General features: G+C 36.6%; 2 protein-coding genes across 3 annotated transcripts; one reads left to right on the top strand and one right to left on the bottom strand.

The window, feature by feature from the left end:
- Positions 1 to 384: 384 nt before the first annotated feature.
- xpnpep1 (X-prolyl aminopeptidase (aminopeptidase P) 1, soluble) lies at positions 385 to 15,944 on the top strand. Of its 2 annotated transcripts, none has more exons than XM_088635730.1 (20): positions 385 to 540; positions 4,392 to 4,516; positions 5,452 to 5,515; positions 5,863 to 5,967; positions 6,553 to 6,645; positions 6,782 to 6,925; positions 7,175 to 7,270; positions 7,740 to 7,821; positions 9,687 to 9,897; positions 10,560 to 10,649; positions 10,748 to 10,798; positions 10,938 to 10,996; positions 11,806 to 11,883; positions 12,095 to 12,166; positions 12,562 to 12,622; positions 12,950 to 13,019; positions 14,080 to 14,253; positions 14,464 to 14,540; positions 14,638 to 14,736; positions 15,611 to 15,944. In XM_088635730.1, the coding sequence occupies exons 2-20, from the start codon at positions 4,400 to 4,402 to the stop codon at positions 15,728 to 15,730; spliced, it is 1,863 nt and encodes a 620-aa protein (XP_088491856.1). In that variant the 5' UTR covers positions 385 to 540; positions 4,392 to 4,399; the 3' UTR covers positions 15,731 to 15,944. The 2 variants fall into 2 exon arrangements, with proteins under 2 accessions (XP_088491856.1, XP_088491855.1); XM_088635729.1 differs by lacking the exon at positions 385 to 540 and adding an exon at positions 2,962 to 3,110.
- A 1,164-nt stretch (positions 15,945 to 17,108) lies between these two features.
- LOC148661671 (uncharacterized) lies at positions 17,109 to 20,916 on the bottom strand. The gene is made up of 3 exons (XM_088635731.1): positions 20,736 to 20,916; positions 19,392 to 19,488; positions 17,109 to 18,194 (listed from the first exon to the last, which is right to left on the bottom strand). Exons 1-3 carry the CDS (start codon positions 20,899 to 20,901, stop codon positions 17,879 to 17,881), a joined length of 579 nt encoding a protein of 192 aa, XP_088491857.1. The 5' UTR covers positions 20,902 to 20,916; the 3' UTR covers positions 17,109 to 17,878.
- Positions 20,917 to 21,215: the final 299 nt, after the last annotated feature.

Raw genomic sequence — 21,215 nt, 5'->3', positions numbered from 1 at the left:
GTCGCGTGGCGAGGTGCGGTGCTATTAAAAACTGCCCCTTCACAGAGCGATAACGGAAGTGAACACAAATCACAGATTAGAATTCGTAGGAAGACATGTCAGGCATTTCCAATTGATAGAAAAATGGGCTTTGCAATCTTAAACGAGATGTAGTTATTACATTCTTTTCAGTGTTTATTTTAATAAAACGCATACACAATATTAGATCGTTCTTCATACCATTTAGTCGTGTGTACAGACGTTTTCAGTCCGTAAAACACTATTCTGCGTTCATGAAAGAAATCCGGGCGATTATCCTGACGGGATTACATATTATTGGGTTGAACCCTCCCTTGAAATACAGTAAATGCAAACCAGTTTAAATACAAAGCAACGCCATCCTCAGCCCCTGTCCTGGGGAGATGGCAAATCGGACACCGTGAGTGGTTGGGTTGGCTGGTCACATGGGCTTCTATGTCATTGCTGAAATGGCAGCTTCCAGATGCAGATATTAACACACGGAACTACAGCGATCCAAGCACAACAACTGCAACAAAGCAGGTAGAAATCATGAAGTTAATTTAAGCGTATAAATTAATTGATGAACAGAGATCTTTCATCAGATCATTCAAAATAACACACGCATTCCGTAGGCTAAGGAAAACAATTGTGCTGACCGTCATATCCCACTTGGGGTTTTCGGATTTGTAATTATCTCTCATTTATGTTGCCAGGGACAGTCCTATTTCTCAGTAGGAACCCTTTAATAACTTTTAAATTGCATTTATAGAGTTCCTTTTTCTTTAGAGACGATTATTTGTCTTACACATTCAGATTTAATTTGTAAATACTACATACTCTTGTATTCACTTTGCAGGATTACGTAGTATGAAGCTGGCAACAAGGGGCTGCGTTATTTTTGACACTGTCGGTTTCAAAGATTCGGCGAAGCTATGATCATAAATTTTGTATAACTAAAAAAGTCTCCGCAGTACCAATTTAATTTAGTGATGCAAAACTATTACGTTTTCATAAACCTTTATGTATGAAGCTTAAAGTGTAAACGTGGACTTAATGAGAGGCAAAATTTTAGTACACTTCTTTTATTAACCGTGATCTAGCTCCTGAAGTATGACACTGATTTGTATTTTACACCCAGTAGTTTTAGGAATTCGTCCTAATAACGGTTATATGTACAGTACTTTCCCGTATTTAGAATTACTCTATTGTGTCCCATTTTGTTATATTACAAAACAACGCATACAATTTGTTAAGTAATATTATATTAAAAACCAGAATGTTCACTTTTTTATTCTTAAGCCACCCCAGTGTAGCTTTTGGCCTTCTGCTTTGGATCATTATCGTGCTAAAAGGTGACTTTTCAGCCAAGATTTAAATATTCAGCAGACTGAAACAGATTTCCTCAAATCTTGACTGTAATTTGCTTGTTCCATCTATTTCTCTTTCAGTCCTAACAAACTTTTTACTCCCTGCTGAGAAAAAGCCTGATTGTACTGTAGCACGATGCTACTTTACTTTAGGGATGATGTTGATTGGGAGATGTGCTGTGTTGGATCCGTCTTCACATTTAGATCAAAAAGTTACAATTATGGTTAATTGTGTTGGCTATATTATCTGACCACAGCACCATTTGACACATTTGTGCAGGATCACTCAATGGGTTTGTGGAGCTCCATGCTGGTAATATGTGTTTTCCATTCTGCCGTACAGGCTAGCTTTGTGGAGTGCATGTGATATTGCTGACTGATACAGGCCCACCTTGGCTATTGAACCCTATAGCTATTTCAAAGCTGTTGTTGGCCTCACAGTGATGTCCCTCCCCAGAATCCTCCTTACAGAGCGGTGTGATTCGGACAGACGGCCCTGATCTGAGTAGTGTCTGGATGGTATGGTGCACCTTCTCTTTCCTGGTGGTTGAGTTGACTCTGCTCATGGGGATGTTCAGAGGCTTCAATATTTTTGTACCTTTTCTGTGATCTGTGCTTTTCAATGACTTTATCCTTGATTTTCTTTAAAAAGGTTCTTGGTCTTTATAGTTGAGCCTTTGCTTGAAATTCACTACTTGATGAAGGAAACGTCAAAACTATTTTTCTAAATTGGGAGAACCACTATTCACATAAAATTATATAATTTAGGTTTGCCACAGCAAAGGTTTGAATACTTTTACTGTGGCAAATAAATTCCTGATTTTTCATTTTTTCTTTCATATTTATTATTTAAAATCTTTTTGTTTTTTCTATTTGAATATGTGAAATAGATTGTCTATATAACAGGTTTTAATTGTTACTTGAATATGTCGTGACACCAAGCTTTAAAATAAGAGAATGTGAAGAGTCTGAATACTTTTGCAAGGCACTGTATACACTGTATAGTATATAGCCAACACAATAAAACATAATTTTAAATACAGTATAGTAATACTTAATACTTGTTTTTAAAGTAATAATAACTGTCTCCTTTTTATGTAATATCTTGGTGTTACCATACCAAGATATAGTACTGGTTTGAGGCTTAAAATCATGAGTAATAGTCCATTCCAATATCTTCCCAGTTTTTATTTTCTAGTCAATCAACATACAGTATACAGAATGTGTATGTTGATTATCTTGTGAATACTTGTGAATGGCCATTACTTTAATTAAATACTTCCTTATATAATGCTTATTCTATACTCTGTTTTTTAAAACATCATCATTGCATATACAGTACTTGCAGTAAAATAATATGTTAGGCTTAACTCACTCTTTGTGCAAACCATAGGCAAATTGCCTATTTAATTTTGTGTATAGCTGGCAGTGTGCTTACAAGGGAAACAAGAAACAAACACAATTTTTATTTTCCTGTCAAGTGTAAAAACTTGGTCAGGAGTCTTCAAAGGCTTTATATGAACTTGCATAATAAATCATATCATAAAAAACCTGGCATACTTGAGCTGTAGTTAAAAAGTGATACAGTACGCAGTCAATCTTTAACTGTGGCTGTCTGTAGATTTGAAAAATGCTGAATCAGTTACCATTAAACCTTCAAACTCGGAGGCAAAAGAGCAGAACAGCCTTTATTCTTCAGATATCCAGACTATTTAAACACTTCAGTTCAGAGAATGAGTCAAGGTAAATTAATTTTGCACATCTCTTTTGCACTTTTGCAGACTTATTAAAATACATTTGTTGTGCTATGATTAGCTATAGTTATTTTTAAAACACAAGGCACTGCAGAATTTCTTTAGATGTTAAGGAAGTAGAAAACAAACAGCTTTTGTTTGATTTTTTTCATTTTCAAAGACTAATGTACTATAATTATTTACTGTGATAAAAGCAATAATATGAAACGTTTACCTTATTTGGGTTACACGGTACTTTTAAATTATCAGTTTGCCTAATCTTGAAACATATACAGTGTATCTAATTTATGCTAACATTGATTCTGATGGATTCAGCTTTTCAGCTTAGTTTCAGCTTGAACCTGTGAGAAAGAGATGGAGTGAAATGTCAAAGGAATGTTTGAACAATCTTGCCAATTAAAACTTGGCATAAAGTGCAGAAACTTTATTTTATGTTATTTAAATAACTTATAGGGTATAAAAAGAATGGGATTGGCGAGATTAGAACATGTAGTGTGAAAATGATCATTGATATTTAAAAGCCTTGGTTAATTTACTTAACAAAGACTAAGCATGCTGCTGACAAAGTGCTAGTTTTTTTTAAAAACTAAATCAGTTTAATAATTAAAATAAGCTTATGCATGGTGCCATGCTTTTTATCTACAACTTGTCATTATGCAAAGGAACAGGTAAAGGTTTATTCCATGCTGAAAAGAGAAGAAAAGAAACACAATGTTTCAGCTGTGGAGCCTTCTATAGGTGTGAAGGGTGGTGTGTTGGTACTGTACTGTGGGTTTGGTGGATGTCTCTCCTCCCCGGAGGTCTGGGTTCAATTCCCACTTAGGGCACAAGTTTTTCTTCTAACAAACAAAGACTCCACACACCTGAAGAAGGCTCCATACCCGAAACATTGTGTTTCTTTTCTTCTGTTTTCAGCATGGAATAAACCTTTATTTGTACCTTTGCAGCCTATGAACTTGTCATTATGCCTACATAATATGAGATGAAAATAATTAGGCTGAAATCCACCCATTTTCAGTCTGCTTGTCCTGGTTAGGGCCATGGTGAATTATGCCAACATCTGCCTCAAATTAAGGTATTCAATAAAAATTGAAAATGGATGGATGTTGGCATAATTATTTTCACCTCATACTATGTACGCTTTTTAGATTATTATTCCTTCTTTATCTTGTGATCTCAAAAGATAATTATTAGGGGGCAAGGGCTGAGTTAAGCTGTAGTGTATGACTGGACTTTGATTATTAATATTTAACGTCTTCCATCTCTACAGGTGAAGGGATGTCTCCCAAGATTACGACTGAGCTGCTTCGGCAGCTGAGGCAAGCAATGAGAAACAGCAGCTATATCGTTGAGCCCATTCAAGCTTACATAGTGCCATCAGGGGATGCACACCAGGTGGTTAGATACTTGATTTATATTGATCATTGTATATTCCAGTGGAAATGTACTTTTCATCTGTTTTGATTACTCAGACCTGTGATTTGAAAGGCCTAGTGAACAAATTGTCAGAAGATTTTAAAATACTGATGTCTGTAGTTTGAAAAGCGCACATCTTAGATGTCGCACGAGGTCTACTATTTTCTTAAATGACAGCCATCTTGGGGACACATGGCACAAGAACTTTGCCCTCAGAGAAGTCTCCCTATATATGTTAGTATCTGTGATGCATACTGTATCAAGGGAATTGTGTCTGTGTTGAAGAAATTACTTCCAGTTCTCATTCTCCTTGTGCAGGAGTGGTAAATATGAGCCAAGTCTTGGAAACAAGTGTGAATTGCAAACTAGATGGCTATGTACTGTAGGACTATATATACTGTAATTATTCAATATTTTTCAAAAATTGAGACAAAGAAGCTCTCTTGCAGAGACAGTATCTTGACAATTAAGTCTAGAGATTAGAACAAAATAATCATATTAAATTGTGCTCTTAAAAAAAAAAAGGCAGCTATTCCAAAAATATATTCAGGGAAATATGGATCCCTGAATGTGTGGAGTTTTCGACTGCTAGACAGAATTATATAAATAATGGAAAGTAGTTTTCGTTACCTTTCATTAGAGCAATACGGTCTACATAATAATCAAGGACTCGGAACCTAAACCAGCAGACACGGGGGTCAGGAAGACTTAGTTGGTAAACCCTGGCATATTACTGTATGTGGCACTTCTTTCCCTTTAAGCTAATGGAACGAACAGTAGGTCCTTATTTGCTAGTATCTATTTTCCTTTGTAGTGAAAAGGAAGTAGCTGATCATATAGGCTGTCACGGTCTTAAACCTCCTAATTAGAATATGTTCTTTCCTTCTTTCTCTGCTGTCTCCTGTTTTTTGCAGAGTGAATACATTGCGCCTTGTGACTGTAGACGTGAATTTATTTCTGGATTTAATGGGTCTGCAGGTAAAGCCCTAAAACAAATGAGTTAACCCTTCTGTTATCAGAAGCATTCTAGTTAAATTATTTGAAATGTGCTATATTAAACTTGATGCACTATTTTGAATTAAGATGGTTAATAAGCTGCATGTACAATATATTGCAAGTTTACTATTGATTCTCAATAGGAACGTAAGAGAGGTTAAAGATGAATGAAGGCCATGCAGACGTTGATAGCTTGTTTCTAATAGCAAAGTTGTCCAGGGGCCTGCTTCTTTTTTATACCCTGTGTGAATGTATAGGTGTTTATGTTTGAAAATGATAAATCTGTTGTCCACGCGTTGTATATTATCTGAAGTGGCGTTTCTCTGTAGGCACTGCAATTATCACGGAGCATCATGCAGCCATGTGGACAGATGGCCGTTACTTTTTACAAGCTGGACAGCAGATGGACAGTAACTGGACACTAATGAAGATGGGTATGAGTTTCCCTTTATCCCTTTTTAAAATGTGGAATATTTTTTTTTACCTTTTCAAATTGTAATCTTTGCTTGTCAATCAATTATGATTCTGGTAACTACAGCAACACCTGTTCTGTGTAATCAAATTAGGGTATTTCAGAGCCATTCATAAGTCTTCATGTTGTGAGCGCCACACTGCCATACAACAGTCAGTTTGCAGTTAAGAGCACTGCACAGGGAGATAAGTGGCAGGTCCCACATTCTCTGTTATCTAGTTGTGTGTTGTGTGTCTTACTCAAACCCAGCCTACAGGGGTAGCACTTATCCACTTGTAAGGTCTTGGGTAAGTGCGTAGCCCAGGCTCAAATAAAGAAGATCTGGACTAAAGAGATCAACCAGCTCTGAGGAATAAACTTCTACAGGTTGAGTCACTCAGAACATAATATGCTAGAATCATTCTACTTACATCATGGGAATTCCTGGCCCGTTGGATGTTTTTAGTTAAAAAATTAGTTGTCAATTGTTGATTTTTTTTTTTACCAACATGTCACTATCGCTTTTAAAATGTTGAATAATATCAGATGAACTCTATTACCCATGCAGGTTTAAAGGAAACTCCATCTCAGGAAGACTGGCTAATAAGTGTTCTTCCTGAAAGCTCCAAAGTTGGTGTTGATCCCTGGATAATAGCAGCAGGTCAGTTGTGGGAAGCAAACAGTTTATAGAAGCAATAAGTCAATATCTTCAGGTCTCTTTCAGTGCAATACAAACTGTAAGTATCTTTGGAGACTTAGGTTCATACTAATCTGTTAAACTGACTAATTTGTTTCAGATCAGTGGAAGACCATGTCTAAGGCATTGACTAGTGCAGGACATACACTAGTTGCAGTTAAAGAAAATCTCATTGATGCCATTTGGGTAGATCGGCCAGCAAGACCCAATTCAGCATTAATCACTCTGGGATTGAACTACACTGGTGAGTCCTGCCTTGCACGCTAGTAAAAATGGGATGTAAGTATACATAGCTAGAGCTAATGATGTTGTTACTTTCAGTGTAATTTGTGAATTATGTTATGGCTTTGTGCAACAGTGTGAATTTTATTCACATTTAGAGGTTTTGAAAATGGTCATCTCATGTTTCTTTCTTCTTAGAAGCAACACAAGGCGACCAGATGTCCAAATGTACCTAAAGTGAGAACAATAAACATGTTCTTTTGAATTGTAGGTATGACCTGGAAGGATAAGGTTACAGCACTGCGGACAAAAATGTCTGAAAGAAGAATTACCTGGTTTGTTGTAACAGCGCTTGATGAAATTGCATGTAAGTATGTGTGATGTAATATCAGGGGAGCTTTCCTCAGGTGGCCACTCTGAAAATAGTTTTAAAAACAAACTTTAATTTTTGTATGTAATGAATTTGTTGTGCTGTGTGTAGTTTTACATAGTATTTCTTTTGTGAATAGTAGGGAAAACAAAATATTTTTAAAACATGATGATTAAGTATTAATCCTGTTTATCCAACCTATAAATATTATGTCACAAAATAACATAAATGGCATAAGTACTTAGTAGCAGAGCATAGTAGCAGATGTTTTCCCAGACCTAGATGGTCCTTATGTATCAAGCTTTTATAGATTGGATTTTATGATTGAAATGAATGAACAATTAAGCAAGGTCTATGGTACTAAGACCTTCGTAGCAGTGCTTCCTGTGAAGATGGCATTTCTGTCTCAAAGATTAATGCTTTGGTAATACGTGACGTGTAACATTTATGTTTTTTTTCCCTTCAGGGCTTTTCAACCTTCGTGGTTCTGACATCGAGTATAATCCAGTTTTTTTTGCTTATGCCATTGTTGGAATGAGCTCCATAAGGTAAAGTGTGTTTTTGCATGGAAATAATAAATCAGTACTTTACATTTACAGCCATCACAGAAGTGCCTGATCACTGTCCACTCTCAGTGCCATTGCCAGATTTCAAAGGATTTAAATTTTTAACCACAGTGTCAAATAATAACCCCACCTTTTCCCTCAAAAAACTATTATGAAGAAGGTAGACACGTGAGATTAATATTTTTCTCTTACAGCAGCACCTTTAAATTGCCACTTAATTTTAGTTTTGTTTTGAAATGTAATTTCTGACTTTAGGTTGAAATTAAATAACCCAGGTTCATTTTCTGCTGCATTCCTCAGGCATTAATGGAGCTACCACCTCTTGCTATGAAATAGAATAACGAAGAAGTTCTAATTAAATAAAACATACTAGCAGTGGAAAGAATCAATTCGTTATTTACTCTGTAGGATGCTGTTTAATACGCAATATTAAAACAAAATGTGCTAAGGTGATTTTCAAATACAAGTGGGTAAATCAGACATAAGAGCAGAAAAAATTGCATCTTTTCAATTCAAATAGAATCTTTTTTTCTGTCTGAAGTGATTTGCTTAATTTATATATAATTCTGATCTGTAAAATGAGAAAAAGTACTTGTCTCAACGAGATAGAACTGTATCTGTACATGTTAATGTACATAAAGATATTTTTAGTATGCATATTATTTACAATGTGATAAATTAGTTTTTCTAATACTAACAAATAACTAATTACTCTGTAAAATCTCATTAGTGCCAGTGGTGTGATTAAATGACTGTATTGTGATTTTTGCATGTGCACATAAGTTTCGGATGATACCTGTTTGAACTTTACAGTGCAAGTAAAATTCATCCTTGGGAATGATTTTAATGGAAGCTATTTGACCTATCTTTCGCTTAGTAAAATATACAAACACCTAATACACAGTATTGAACAGAAGAAAAAGAAATTGATATAGTAGTTTTTTCATGTGTCAAAAATATTTTCTTGTATATATCTACTTTTAAATTAAGGGGGAACTGCAGTTCCAATTTCTCTGACAGGTTATTAAATTTCAGTAAGAAAAAAAATTAATTGACAATATCACAAATTTTATAATTTCTGAATTAAGCACAAAATTGTGAATTTTGTAAAAGTACTGTATGGTCTACATTTTGTCACAAACCTCCGGTCTCACCACAAGAGGCAAGAGTGAGGGTTTGTACAAATTGTGATGTTTTTCCCTCCTGCTCGCTAGTCACTGTAATGACTAATGTAATGTGATGTACGAGCAAATAAGTACAGGTTGTGCAGCAGACATTTCACCTCAGAAATGTTCTAACGTGATCGGCATGCAGAGTTATCCAATTAGTAGTATTTGTTGGCAAAACCATCTCGAGGTCGAGAGCAATATTCATATTGTATTAAAAGAGATGTATTCACTAGCTTTGTTCATTTACAATGTAATAGGGCCACTTCATGTCACTAGGAGTTTTATTGCCTCGTTCTGAATCACAGAATATGGTGCTGCATGTACCTGGAAATTTAGTCTGTTTTGTGAAATAAATTGGAGATTTTACAACTTACTTTGTACATTTTACTTTCATGGTGGTGGTTTGAAATGCACTCATCAATGCTGATTAAAAAAAAAGTGGCATTGCAGTTCCCCTTAAAATGTAAAAAAGTACAAGAAATTGTCACACCTCCTCCTCAATTGTAAAATCGACTTATTTAAGCTAATTTAAAAACATCCTTTCAGGTGTACCACTGTGAATCTGGACTTATGTAGTATTTACATGTAAGTTATAGATTGATTCCTCTGCTGTTTGTGGCTACCTTACACCTGGATGGAGTATGCACCCCTGAACTGTAATATCTGTGCTTTTACCAGGCTCTTCATTGATCAAAACCGAATGGTAGATCCAGCTGTCAGAGAGCACTTGCATCTGGACCCCTCTTGTAAGACAGAGTACAGCATCCAGATTTCCCCCTACGAATCTGTGTTTTCTGAGCTCCAGGCTATCTGTGCCACTCTGGGCCCTAAAGACAAAGTCTGGATCAGTGACAAAGCCAGCTGTGCCTTGACACAGGCCATCCCAAAGGTGTGCACCACTCGAAGATAAGTGCTTCAGTACAGCTTGATATGGTCTAGTGTTTTCCTGTTCTTTCACTGCCTTCTCATTTACTTTTACGACTTTTGCGTAAGAGTAAAGCAAAGCGATAAAGGAGAAGGTAACAAACTAGTGAAAGCCATTTGAGTCATCTTTTGTTTTTCAGTAGTCAGTTGACCTAAGGATCCTAACCAGCTGTTTCTTGACAGAAACCAAAGCATCAATTTCAACCTCTTGGCTGGGTGGCTTGTTTCACACTTCCACAGCCCTTAGAGTTGTGCTTCCTATCGATGCTTTTTTTAAAAGCACTGCACTTCTATGTACAGTAGTTTCCATTTGTGTCCTCTGGCTTAAGAGGAGACCGTTCAGCCGATCTCACTCTTGCTTACTCTTGATCAGTAAATTACTGATCTAAAGAAAGTACTGATCTGGCCTCATCCTGCGGTTTCTTAAAGAAAGCCAGGGCATCAGCCTACACAAAATGGCCAGGTAACGTATTCCAGATAGGAGTTTAAAGGAGTGTCTGTGATCTTAGATTTGTGCTTCCCTGCTGTCTGTTCAGAATGAATGACTGAATAATGTTTGGAAAGGTTCTAATAGGATGTAATTATTTATTGAAAAATGAACTGTGGATTTAAATATTCCATCTTCAGGCCCACAGATCCCCCATCCCATGCACACCATTATGCCTTGCCAAAGCAGTGAAGAATTCTACTGAAATAGAAGGAATGAAAATGGCACATGTAAGTACAGGACAAAGCATCATAAAATGGGGTCGCATCTTAAAAGTGTATTTAAATTTGCATGTTTGGTAAAACATGGAAATTATCTATTTTTCTAGATTAAAGATGCTGTTGCACTCTGTGAGCTGTTTGCATGGCTGGAAAAAGAGGTATGGATTTTTCTTTTTGTTTAAAATGATAAACTAGCACACTGTACAACTTTTAAGCCCACACTGATTTGACAGACCAACAACCTGAACAGCTACCACATTGCTGAAGCTGAAATTATTAACAATTGTTATTTCCTAGATTCCAAAAGGCACAGTGACAGAAATATCAGCTGCTGACAAAGCTGAAGAACTTCGCAGGTAATTTGCTGTTCATCACATTTTATTCCTCATTTCAGAGCTGGTGGAAGTGATCTTTTTTTCAAACCCCAAGATGTTTTTTCTCCCTTGCCTAACATGTGGTCAGAAATTTGGAATCATTGGAAAGCTCTTTGTCCCATCTCTATTCCCCTAGGTTCAATGGGGCAAATGTGTCATAAGACGGAGACATTCAATACTCCTGTTGTATAATATTGATGCATTTTAGGCTTGTAATGTACAAATTGCACTGAAGAAACTGTAGAGTGTCCAATAGAATATCTAGATGTTATTTGGTGGCAGTCTTGCCTGTTTCTCGGGGAAACGCAGGAGCACACATCATGCCCCTTAGATTACAGTTGTTTTCAGTTAACAGGTTGATGTCAAAGTGATAGTTCAGAAATGGCTTTTTATTTTGAGTGTACTGCCACCTTGTGGAATTCTCAAAGATAAGCAGTGAAATAGACAAAGGTTTTTAGGTACTTGTTACAGCAAATAATACAATTCCTTAGTGATACTAAATCAGGGTCACATTAGAATTCCTATTTCTATGTTAATCTGTCTAATGTATGTTATGTTTATTTCTCTCTGTCATTATCTGTCCTACCTTAAGAAATTTCCTTTCTTTTCCATCTACTGCTAGTGCTAAACTAGTTTTAGGAATGGCTTCTGAATTTAATAGCTTAATATACTTAAGTATTATCTCTTAATTAAAAGTGAGTCTACAAACAGTGACTCTAGTACTGGAAGGACTGTGGGGCTTGTATATTTTTATTTTTTTATGCTGAAATAACAATTATGTTTTTATATAGTGAACAGAAAGATTTTGTCGGCTTGAGTTTTCCAACAATTTCAAGTGTGGGACCAAATGCTGCTATCATTCATTACAAGTAAGAACACGAATATTTGGCTTGTATTCGAAAATGTTTGTTAAAAGTATTAAATATGTATAAATCTATATCTCAGAATGTTTTCTTGCATTAGACCATTCTTTACTAGGGTTAGCTCATACAGTAGTTCTTGAAATGTGTTTTATGTACTAATGCAAAATTATTTGATCTGAATTAGATTGTAGTTAATTGAGTTGTTTTTCTTCGTTAGGCCACTCCCAGAAACCAACAGGACTCTTTCTTTAAATGAGGTGTACCTCATAGACTCTGGGGCTCAGTACAAGTATGTATCTTTTGAATTTCTTGAGCAATACCATTTGTGCATGCTCAGTAAGTAGTAACCTATGCCAAAGGATTTTTTTTACAGAGACAGAAGTCCATTGATAGCACTCTCTACTTTTATTACAGTTATTTGATTTGCTGTACCTTGAGAATGCATAATTTTCAATGACCTTATGAAGCCAAATGGTATAAAATGATCTTGGTTACTCTTTCCTCACAAATTGTTTCTTTGTGGCTTTTGCACACACTGTGTGAAACTCAAAGTATCAAATCAAAGTGTCTTGGCCACATACAGTATTTTTACCACTTTCCAATTAAAAAAAACAAACAGTTTTTGGCCTCATTTTTGAAGGCTCAAACTGTATTTGTACAATATGCATTTATCTCTATTTTCAGAGATGGAACTACAGACGTGACCAGAACCATGCACTTTGGGACACCTTCAGCTTATGAAAAAGTACTCTGGATATCTTAAATTCCTCTGAGTCATATCTAGCAAAACAAAACTTGTAACAGCAGAAAAATATTATTCCACATTTATTATTAGAGTAATTATGGATTCACACTTGTTTATTTCATGAAGTGCAGTAAAATCTGATTTAAACTGAGGCCATTTTTGTCTTTTTCTGCTTCCTTGTGTCTTCCTTTGATGCTTGATCAGTTTAGTACAAAATTGGATGTGTTTTTATAAGTAGGCTTGTAGTCTAATGTGGAATGGTTTCCTTGTGAAATAGCCTTTTAACCCTCATTTTTTTAAAGTTGCCATTTACCACTCTTTTTTCAGGAGTGTTTTACCTATGTTCTGAAGGGACATATAGCAGTGAGTGCAGCTGTTTTTCCCAATGGAACCAAAGGTATGTAAGTTATAAAGTGAAATTGGTTAGTTAACCGGGAGATATGCATATGCTTTTATGTAAAGGAACAAGTAATAGGTTTATTCCATGCTGAAAAAAAGAAGAAAGAGAACACAACGTTTCGGCCGTGGAGCCTTCTTCAGGTGTGAGAGAGACAGGGTAGTAGGCAAAGGTAAAGTAGCGGGAGAACAAAGGTTGGGAGGGAGGAGGAGTGAGAGGCGGGAGCAGGGGACAGAAAGAGAGGCCAATCAAGAGGTGTGAAGTCAGAATGGGTGCAGAGAGGTGTGAAATGAAACTTCCAATGAATGGAGAAAATTTAAAAGAACAGTAATCTGTCGTTAAGGGAAGGGAGAATGTGTGATCCTAACTGCAGAATAATTTTAGTTTCGGTGGTCTTTCTGATGTATGAGTTCGGAAAACCGTCTTTGAGAACACAGACGGAGAGATTAGTGTGGTCGTGGCCGTCAGAGGTGAAATGAGAAACAATGGGCTTGGAGAGATCTTTAATCTTCACAGCCCTGACGTGTTCTCTGAAGCGGTCTCCGAGTCTTTTATGTAATGCTATTAACTATAATGGAGGATTCATTTAGTAAATCATGTTACTAGGCAGGAGTGTGGTTGATTGGCAAGCCTACTGTACGTTATTTCTTTCCAGATAAATTTCATGTATTTATCTGCACTTGTCTCACATTAACAAAAGAATTGAAGTAAAACAATTCTAAAAAAGGACTGGGGTGTGGATTGGTCAGTAAATGATAAATAAGGTCCTGAGTTATGTTGCTCAAACCATAAGGTAAAGCTTTAAGAAGCCTTGTGAGGTTTCACAGTCTGTACTGTATGGAAGAGATCTACCATTCTTTCATAATTTTCTTATATTGCTGTCTTTGTCATAATGTCTCAGTACTGATCTGTATTTGATATTTTCTTGGGTTATTAGCCAGTTTCAATTACAGCAATGTTTCAGTTGGCTTTGGAAGTGCAGTTTCAATTCCCAGATTTTATTTATTTGATAAAAGTAGCTTAAATCAAAAGTTATCAAAATTCCTTCTTTCGTCTGCAGGGCACCTCCTGGACTCCTTTGCCCGCTCAGCACTGTGGGAATCTGGACTGGATTACCTTCATGGAACAGGGCATGGAGTAGGATGTTTCCTAAATGTCCATGAGGGACCTTGTGGAATTAGTTACAAGACTTTTGCTGATGAACCTCTGGAAGCGGGAATGATCCTCAGTGATGGTAAATGCCTGATTAATAAAGTTTACTGACATACTTAACCTCATATACATTATAGTTTGATATTTATTTTATGTAGCATATGGTTACTATTACTTTAGTTTCATTCTATGATGGAAAAAGTGCTTCAATTCAGAAATAGGGCAGTAAAGTGTTGTGGGACTTTATATTCATTTGTTCAAAGCACAGTTTGATATTTCTTTACATTTTCAGAACCTGGCTATTATGAAGATGGATCTTTTGGCATGCGAATTGAAAATGTTGTACTGGTAGTTGCTGCCAAACCTAAGGTAATTAACTGGAGTTATGATAAAGAGTGAACATTTTTCATTCAGATACAGTGAAGCACCTGTTCCTAATATTTATTGTTTTTCCCCCCACCTCTAGTATAACTACAGAAACAGAGGCAGTCTTACTTTTGAACCAATTACACTCGTCCCCATTCAAGCCAAAATGATAAATACGGACATGCTTATTCAGAAGGAGGTAAGAAGTTTTCATCCAACCAGAATGTCATTGTAGTCCCCTCCAGCAAAGGCAATCTGAACTTTTAGGAAGTGACAGTTTCTGTCTTTTCACCAACAGGTTTTTCCGTTTTAACTTATCTCTGAGTCAGTTTACCTTGGCTCAGCTTGCATATCAATTCAGTTTTTCTGTTTGTGCTCCTATAATGGTTACCCTATCATTGCACACTGTATGTGGAAGTGAGTTACTTTGAGTTACTTTTATGACAACCTGCCTGAATTCATAAGTAAGCGTGGTGGGTAGCTAATCAAACATCACCTATATTGAATTTCAAGTCTCATCCTGTGCTTGGCATGTCGGAATACATTCACAGCATCTGATGAAATCTAACAAGTCATCTTTAAGGCTGCACCAAAAATCTGCCTTAGTTTTACTATCCATCCATCCGTTTTCTAACTGCTTTATCCAAAACAGGGTCATGGGGTCCAGGAACCTATCCCAGCAAGCAATGGGTTTAAAGCAGGGTGGACACTGGATGGGATGCCAGTCCATCACACAGACACCAATGCACACACTCACACCTGGGCAAATTTTCCCAGAAGCCAGTTTAGCTACCAGTATGTCTTTGGACCGTGGGAAGAAACCGGAGCACCCGGAGGAAACCCACGCGAACACGGGGAAAATATACAAACTCCATGCAGATAACACCCAAGGACTTGAACCCAGGGCTCCAGGGCCCATAATCTACAAGGCAGCAATGCTAGTCTTGTTTTAGTATAGTAAATAGAAATAGTAACTAAAAGCACTTGCACAAGGTCATGGTCTTGTCTGAATGTTTTGTTTGCGCCATAAAATAAACCCCATTTTGTGATGTGATTCTCTTTGTTTCCTGCAGCGGGACTGGTTGAATGACTACCACAGGCAATGCAGAGAAGTGGTGGGGGCGGAACTTGAGAGGCAGGGTCGTAAGGATGCTCTCGAGTGGCTGATCAGAGAAACCAATCCAATCGCCTAACAGCGCAGCCTGGAAAGGAATCTCAACTGATTATTTAATCAAACAAAAATGTTCTCCGGAAGGAAAATATTCAACTAAAGGATCCTTTTTTCTTTATATACATGACAATTCTTAATCTTATGCTGTATACTTCTACATGTTTTATAAAATGCATAATAAGAATGCTATGTCAATGATTTTAATAATATTAAAAAAAAAATCTTGCTTAAAGTTATTGCTTTGATTTGGGCATGTTTCAAGTTCAACGATTCAATTAAAAATGAGACTTTTGTTTAATCTGTGGAGATGAGAAATGTCTAAAACATTACAAATTTCATATATCCATCTTTAGACCACAGATTTTTTCTAATTTATATATACAGTGAATTTAATTTCCCACTACAAAGCAATGGATTTAGTGTAAGACAGACATTTTATTCAAACCTCTGTGCAAAACAAATCTGTAAAGGGTCATTTATTTTATTAATATAGCAGATTTTGTAAGGGAATTAATTTTAAAGGAAGATTATCTATGTTCCACACAGTCAAAATAAGCATTCAACTTGCTATGGAAAAAGAATGTATATCTGGCCTGGTGATTTTGTGTGGTTTAAAAGCAAACCAAGGCAGTCACTGCACTGTAACGGGACAGTGTGTACTGTATTCTAGGTGTGAATGAGATTTGCATAATGCTATAAAATGGAAAGTCAGAACTGACTTATTTTAGACACATGAATATTAAATTGTCAAACTTCACAGACATCTTTATGATTTTTTCCTCAGAATTGTAAAACTCTGGGAGCTGTGATTACCATGAGCTGTAGGGCTTAGGCTAAATTTGGTAGCTGGTAAGAACTAAACTTAGCATTGTTTCCTTACTCACTACAGAAAACCATACAGGGTATTGAGTCTGGAAGGAAGCCTGTTTCCATTCTGCTTGACATAAATTGATTGGGGAGTGTGGGAGCTGAGAGGAAAGATACTCTTCATTCACTTATTTCTTGTGACAGGGGAACATTTCTATTGATGATCCTCAAACCCCTTCATCATCCCAGACTGCTTCTCCTGACTGTGTTAAGCCTAGATCTGAAAGAACCAAGTATTTCCTTTTTAATCATTGTTTTTGAAAACATCCAGAGAAAAAAAAAACTATTTGTAGATGGGGGAGGAGGAATCAAACCATACTGTATTTTTTTTCTTTCATTAGCAGTTCCCAGGAGGTTGATTTCTTCAATCGAATTTGATGTATTTTAATTTGATATCAAGTTTTATTATTTGTGGAGGTGACAGGGAGGCATGTTTCAATTTGCATAACAGTGGATTAATTAGGTAAGAATATGAACATTTTACCATCTGTTGGAGGGTGTAATGGTAGAAGGAGATGGGACACAGGCACACAACAGGCATCAAAAAGTCTTTATTTGCACTTTTCTTTCCTGCCTGTTGTAGAGATTCCTATGTTTCGCACTTAGCAGTCACCTAAACAATACAAAATTGACGGATATACACAGAGTGGCTTCATCTGTTCATAGTCCATCAGGGATATTTAGAACATTGTAAAAGTGTTAGCAAACTGAGTTGTGCAGTATAAAATGATTATCTAAAACCCTATAAGGAAAAAAAAAGCTGTCATTCTATTAAATTGAAATATACAATATTTACAGAACACATCTAGTATTCGTAATCGGCAGTTATCAGTTTAGGAATGTTACACATTTTAGTTTCAAAAACATCACGCCCCTGCTTTGTTCCAGGTTCTATCTTTCTCTCATCACAGTCCAGTACTAGTTTTTAGACCTATTGAAGCAAAATGATGACATTAGAACCTGAAATCCACAGCCTCCACTCCAAGAGCAGTGGGATCATAAGGTTATCATTATTTCATTTTGAATCTTGTTGTACATGCCAAAATAGTTCAGACACTATGTTCTGTGGTACCTTGGCTGAATCAAATGAGCACCAGTGTCAAATATATATAAGAGGGCATCAATTTTAGCTGTTGGAGCAAGTCTGATACAGCGTGTTCATTGAATATCTCATGGGGGTTTGAGGAAGAAGAGATTGTGTTTCAGAATATACCAAGATATTTAGAGAAGAAGCTGGGCCAGGGGGATAAATTGGGTGATAAAATGCAAGCCCAATTTTCACCCATACTCCAATATCCACATCCTACAGTTGCATGTAAAATGTGGACGGATCAAGGATAATACCTCCTTTGGTATCTCTGATGTCATCATGTTGCAATACTATGTTCTCAAAGGTGACCTGATGCTCTCCTGGTATAACATTGCTGCCCTCTGCAATAGCGATGGGATTGCTGTATATGAAGTAGATCTGAGAGCTGTCCCTGTAAGTATCCTGCTTTCTCATCATGGCCAGTGGGCTACGGAGGCTGTGGCTCCTCTTCACTCCTTTGAAGTCCACCGGGCTCTTTGCTTTTTCGTGAATGACAGTGTTCTCATACGCCCTGGCCTGTCTGAATTGCCTGTTAAAAAGGAAGGAAGAGCTCATTCAAAATAGCATGTGGATTCGAGACATCACCACTTAAGCAAGGTCTGTTCAGCGCCTCAATTACCTACTGTAAGTGAAAAGGACTGGTTGAGAGGAACAAAGATAAAATGAAATTCCCTTTTATGTGCATTGCAGTATCAACACAATCCCAACTCCACAGACAAAAAGGATGAGGGTACTTGACTAAAAAGGGATTTCATTTAAATTTCCTCAAACTCTAGGCCCAGTGGAGATAAACATAAAGATGGTGGAACATGAGGAAAGTAACGGATGCAGAAACGAAAATAGAAAATAGAAGGAGAATATTTAAAAACATTCAAGATAGAGACTGCAAGCTCTTTGTGCTCTGAAAACACTACCAATGCTCCAAAATGTTAATGTTTTAAAATATAAAATTATTTTAACATAACAATTTTTAGGTCTGGCTCAGCAAATAATACATTAGTTATTCACCCCTTACAGACGGTTTTGTGTGAGAATCGTCTTGCACTTCTCTTGGAATATTAATGCTCCAAGTACTTTATTGTAAGCAAGTTGCTATTGTACAGATTTATTATAGTGTGAGTTGAGATCCGATTCCGTTTCTTAATGCCGTGAAACATTTTACCTGGGGGTTTAATAGCCGCAAAGAAAATTATTCTTTAACACTCGATTGAACCTGTTATGGCCACATTACTTTGCTGACTAACTGCATTAAGGCACATACAGCAGCTGAACCCGAGCGGTCAACTGCCAGGTTAAATTGTGCGTGTTCATGTAAATTAGAAAGGGATGGAATCTGGTCTGGTCTTTTTATCAATTAACTCATTTAAATATTGCTTTATTCACTTGCAATGTCTATGTTTGACCGCCTTCCATATAATTCCTGGCTATATTATAAATTAATTGTTGATCTTATTCAAAATGTGGTCTTGACGGTTTTAATGCCATTAAAGATTGGATGAGCAGGACCAAACAGTAAAATGTTTCACATTCAAAACAAATCATTGATCTCTACTTTGAAATTACTGGCTTAAATGATTAGAGCCAAAGCTTAAAACATCAGTGAAATGATAGGTGGACACCAAAGAAGAGGAAAAGGGAAGGAAAAGCACGTGGAATTAGATGCATTCGGTTGATTACGACCCAAATGGAAAACGCAACAGGTGAGGAAAATCTCAGTGCTTCTTACCGTCTTCGGGTGTAATAGGAGATGCTGCAGAAAATTCCCGTAAAGGCGAGAATACCCAATGCTAGCGAGGTAACTGTGATGTTAAATACTTTGAATTCTGAAATGAAAGGTTAAAACTCAACAAAAAATTCAGAGCATTCGTTCAAAATTTACAGGAAGTATATTCAGCACAGAATCAGTCTGGATTACCTAGTTTGGAATGAGTTATTCCGGGACCATTTTGTTATTTTATCTAATTTGGTAAATCCAGTTGATTTATATTGCATTTTAAATATATACAATATCCACAAGTAATATACTGTATATGGGCACTTCAATATGTTGAGTTCATTGGGTTACATGTCCTGAACTTCTAAAGATGATGGTTTGAAATACCATTTCACTCGTGTGTTTGATGCAGTTCAGGTCAGGCTTGCAATAAAAATTTGTTCGTTTCATTTTGAGTATTATGAAAAGAAACAGTTACTTCTTGACAATAAAAAGTCCTATTAGAGTTTTTAAATTCCATTTAGTCAAATACGTAATTCTTATCGGTACTCACCTTTTTATTTTGTAATGCTTCTCTGTTATGAGCACAAGGATTTTGAACTCAAGCATCTGATTTTTAACTAGCTCATGTCGTAAATCAGAAAATGGGACTTCTTTCAAACTCCCCAAATCAGTCACATTGCTTAGTGTGTTTATGAGAATATATTACAGCCAGATGAGCTTTCTGAAACTGTTACTGACCTACATCAAGTCTTTTCAAAACCATGCAGCATATTATTACATCTGTAGGCTTGTTTCCCTTTATACTGCTTTTTACTGTATGATATGTAATAACATTGAGGGGCCCTTGACACTCTCTAGGACAAGTTAACAGAAAAATGGATGGATAAGGCATTCAGGGCTCAAATCCCTTTAAAAAAGTTTCTTTTTTGAAGCCATTAAAGAAATATGCTCTAAATATAATTCTGAATACAGTACATGTTAATGTGTGACTTCATTTTTGGTGATGTTGGAAGCAAAAGTAAACTATACAGTAAATCTATATTTGTTGTAACATTTTTTCAGTAGTAGAAAGAAATGGTCATGTATCTGGAATGAAGTGCCTCTGAAATACCCGAGCTGAATAATTGCAGTATGTTAATCTCTATTTACTGTAAATGTCCGACTTTTCTGTGTTTTAAACTTTTTCACTTGAAGGTTTTCTGAAAGTTCCTAGTAGTTGTATGGAAAAGAAAGGAGAGCTTTTATATTAAAATGGGCAAGAATGAAATTGGCTCTCGACGGTGGGATAGTAGAATAAAGAAAGATCATGGTAGAAACTCTTGCTGGAGTGAGAGAGCCCTAATGTTCACTCACCGTAGACGGCATCGTTGAGCACCCTGTTGGCTGTCTCCAGACCGGCAGTCCTGTTGAAAGTGAGGATGACTGCAGCAGTGCTGACGTTCCCGCTCATGTTGCCATTGGAACTGCCCAAATGAATTAGCACAAGCCCCAGCGCCAGGATTTCAATGGCAGAAGCCATGTGACAGAACTTGCCAGCATTGGTTGCCGTGGAAACGGCGTTCCTTTGTGGTTTGCATCCTTTCTTCTGCCGTCTTGTCCTTGTTTATGGATTATTCGTTCTGTCTTTGACAAACAGTGCACAGAGGGCCACTTGTAAGCCTTCCAACACCATTACGCAAGCCCCATGTAAGGCCTTCACTGCAAAAGCTCCAGGATGCCGTTGCCTACCACAAGAACAACATATTTCAAATCATGATTAATTGTCATTCTTTTTTTTTTTCATGTTACTTAGAAGCATTAAGCGGGAGATTTGTTTGGAATTGTTTTTCTTTT

Source organism: Lepisosteus platostomus, chromosome 6 (genome assembly GCF_059453375.1).
Source record: "Lepisosteus platostomus isolate fLepPlt1 chromosome 6, fLepPlt1.hap1, whole genome shotgun sequence".
Taxonomy (NCBI): Eukaryota; Metazoa; Chordata; class Actinopteri; order Semionotiformes; family Lepisosteidae; genus Lepisosteus; species Lepisosteus platostomus.
The sequence above is the reverse complement of the archived record's forward strand: the minus strand, read 5'-3'. Positions and strand labels throughout refer to the sequence as shown.

Excerpts from the sequence above, each read along its gene's own strand:
- xpnpep1 (XM_088635729.1), top strand. Across the intron at positions 6,926-7,174 it reads TCTGGGATTGAACTACACTG|GTATGACCTGGAAGGATAAG; the intron begins GTGAGTCCTGCC and ends TTTGAATTGTAG. Across the intron at positions 13,020-14,079 it reads TTTTCCCAATGGAACCAAAG|GGCACCTCCTGGACTCCTTT; the intron begins GTATGTAAGTTA and ends TTTCGTCTGCAG.
- LOC148661671 (XM_088635731.1), bottom strand. The coding sequence starts at position 20,901 with ATGGCTTCTGCCATTGAAATCCTGGCGCTGGGGCTTGTGCTAATTCAT. Across the intron at positions 19,489-20,735 it reads GCTCAACGATGCCGTCTACG|AATTCAAAGTATTTAACATC; the intron begins GTGAGTGAACAT and ends CTTTCATTTCAG. Across the intron at positions 18,195-19,391 it reads TCCTATTACACCCGAAGACG|GCAATTCAGACAGGCCAGGG; the intron begins GTAAGAAGCACT and ends CCTTTTTAACAG.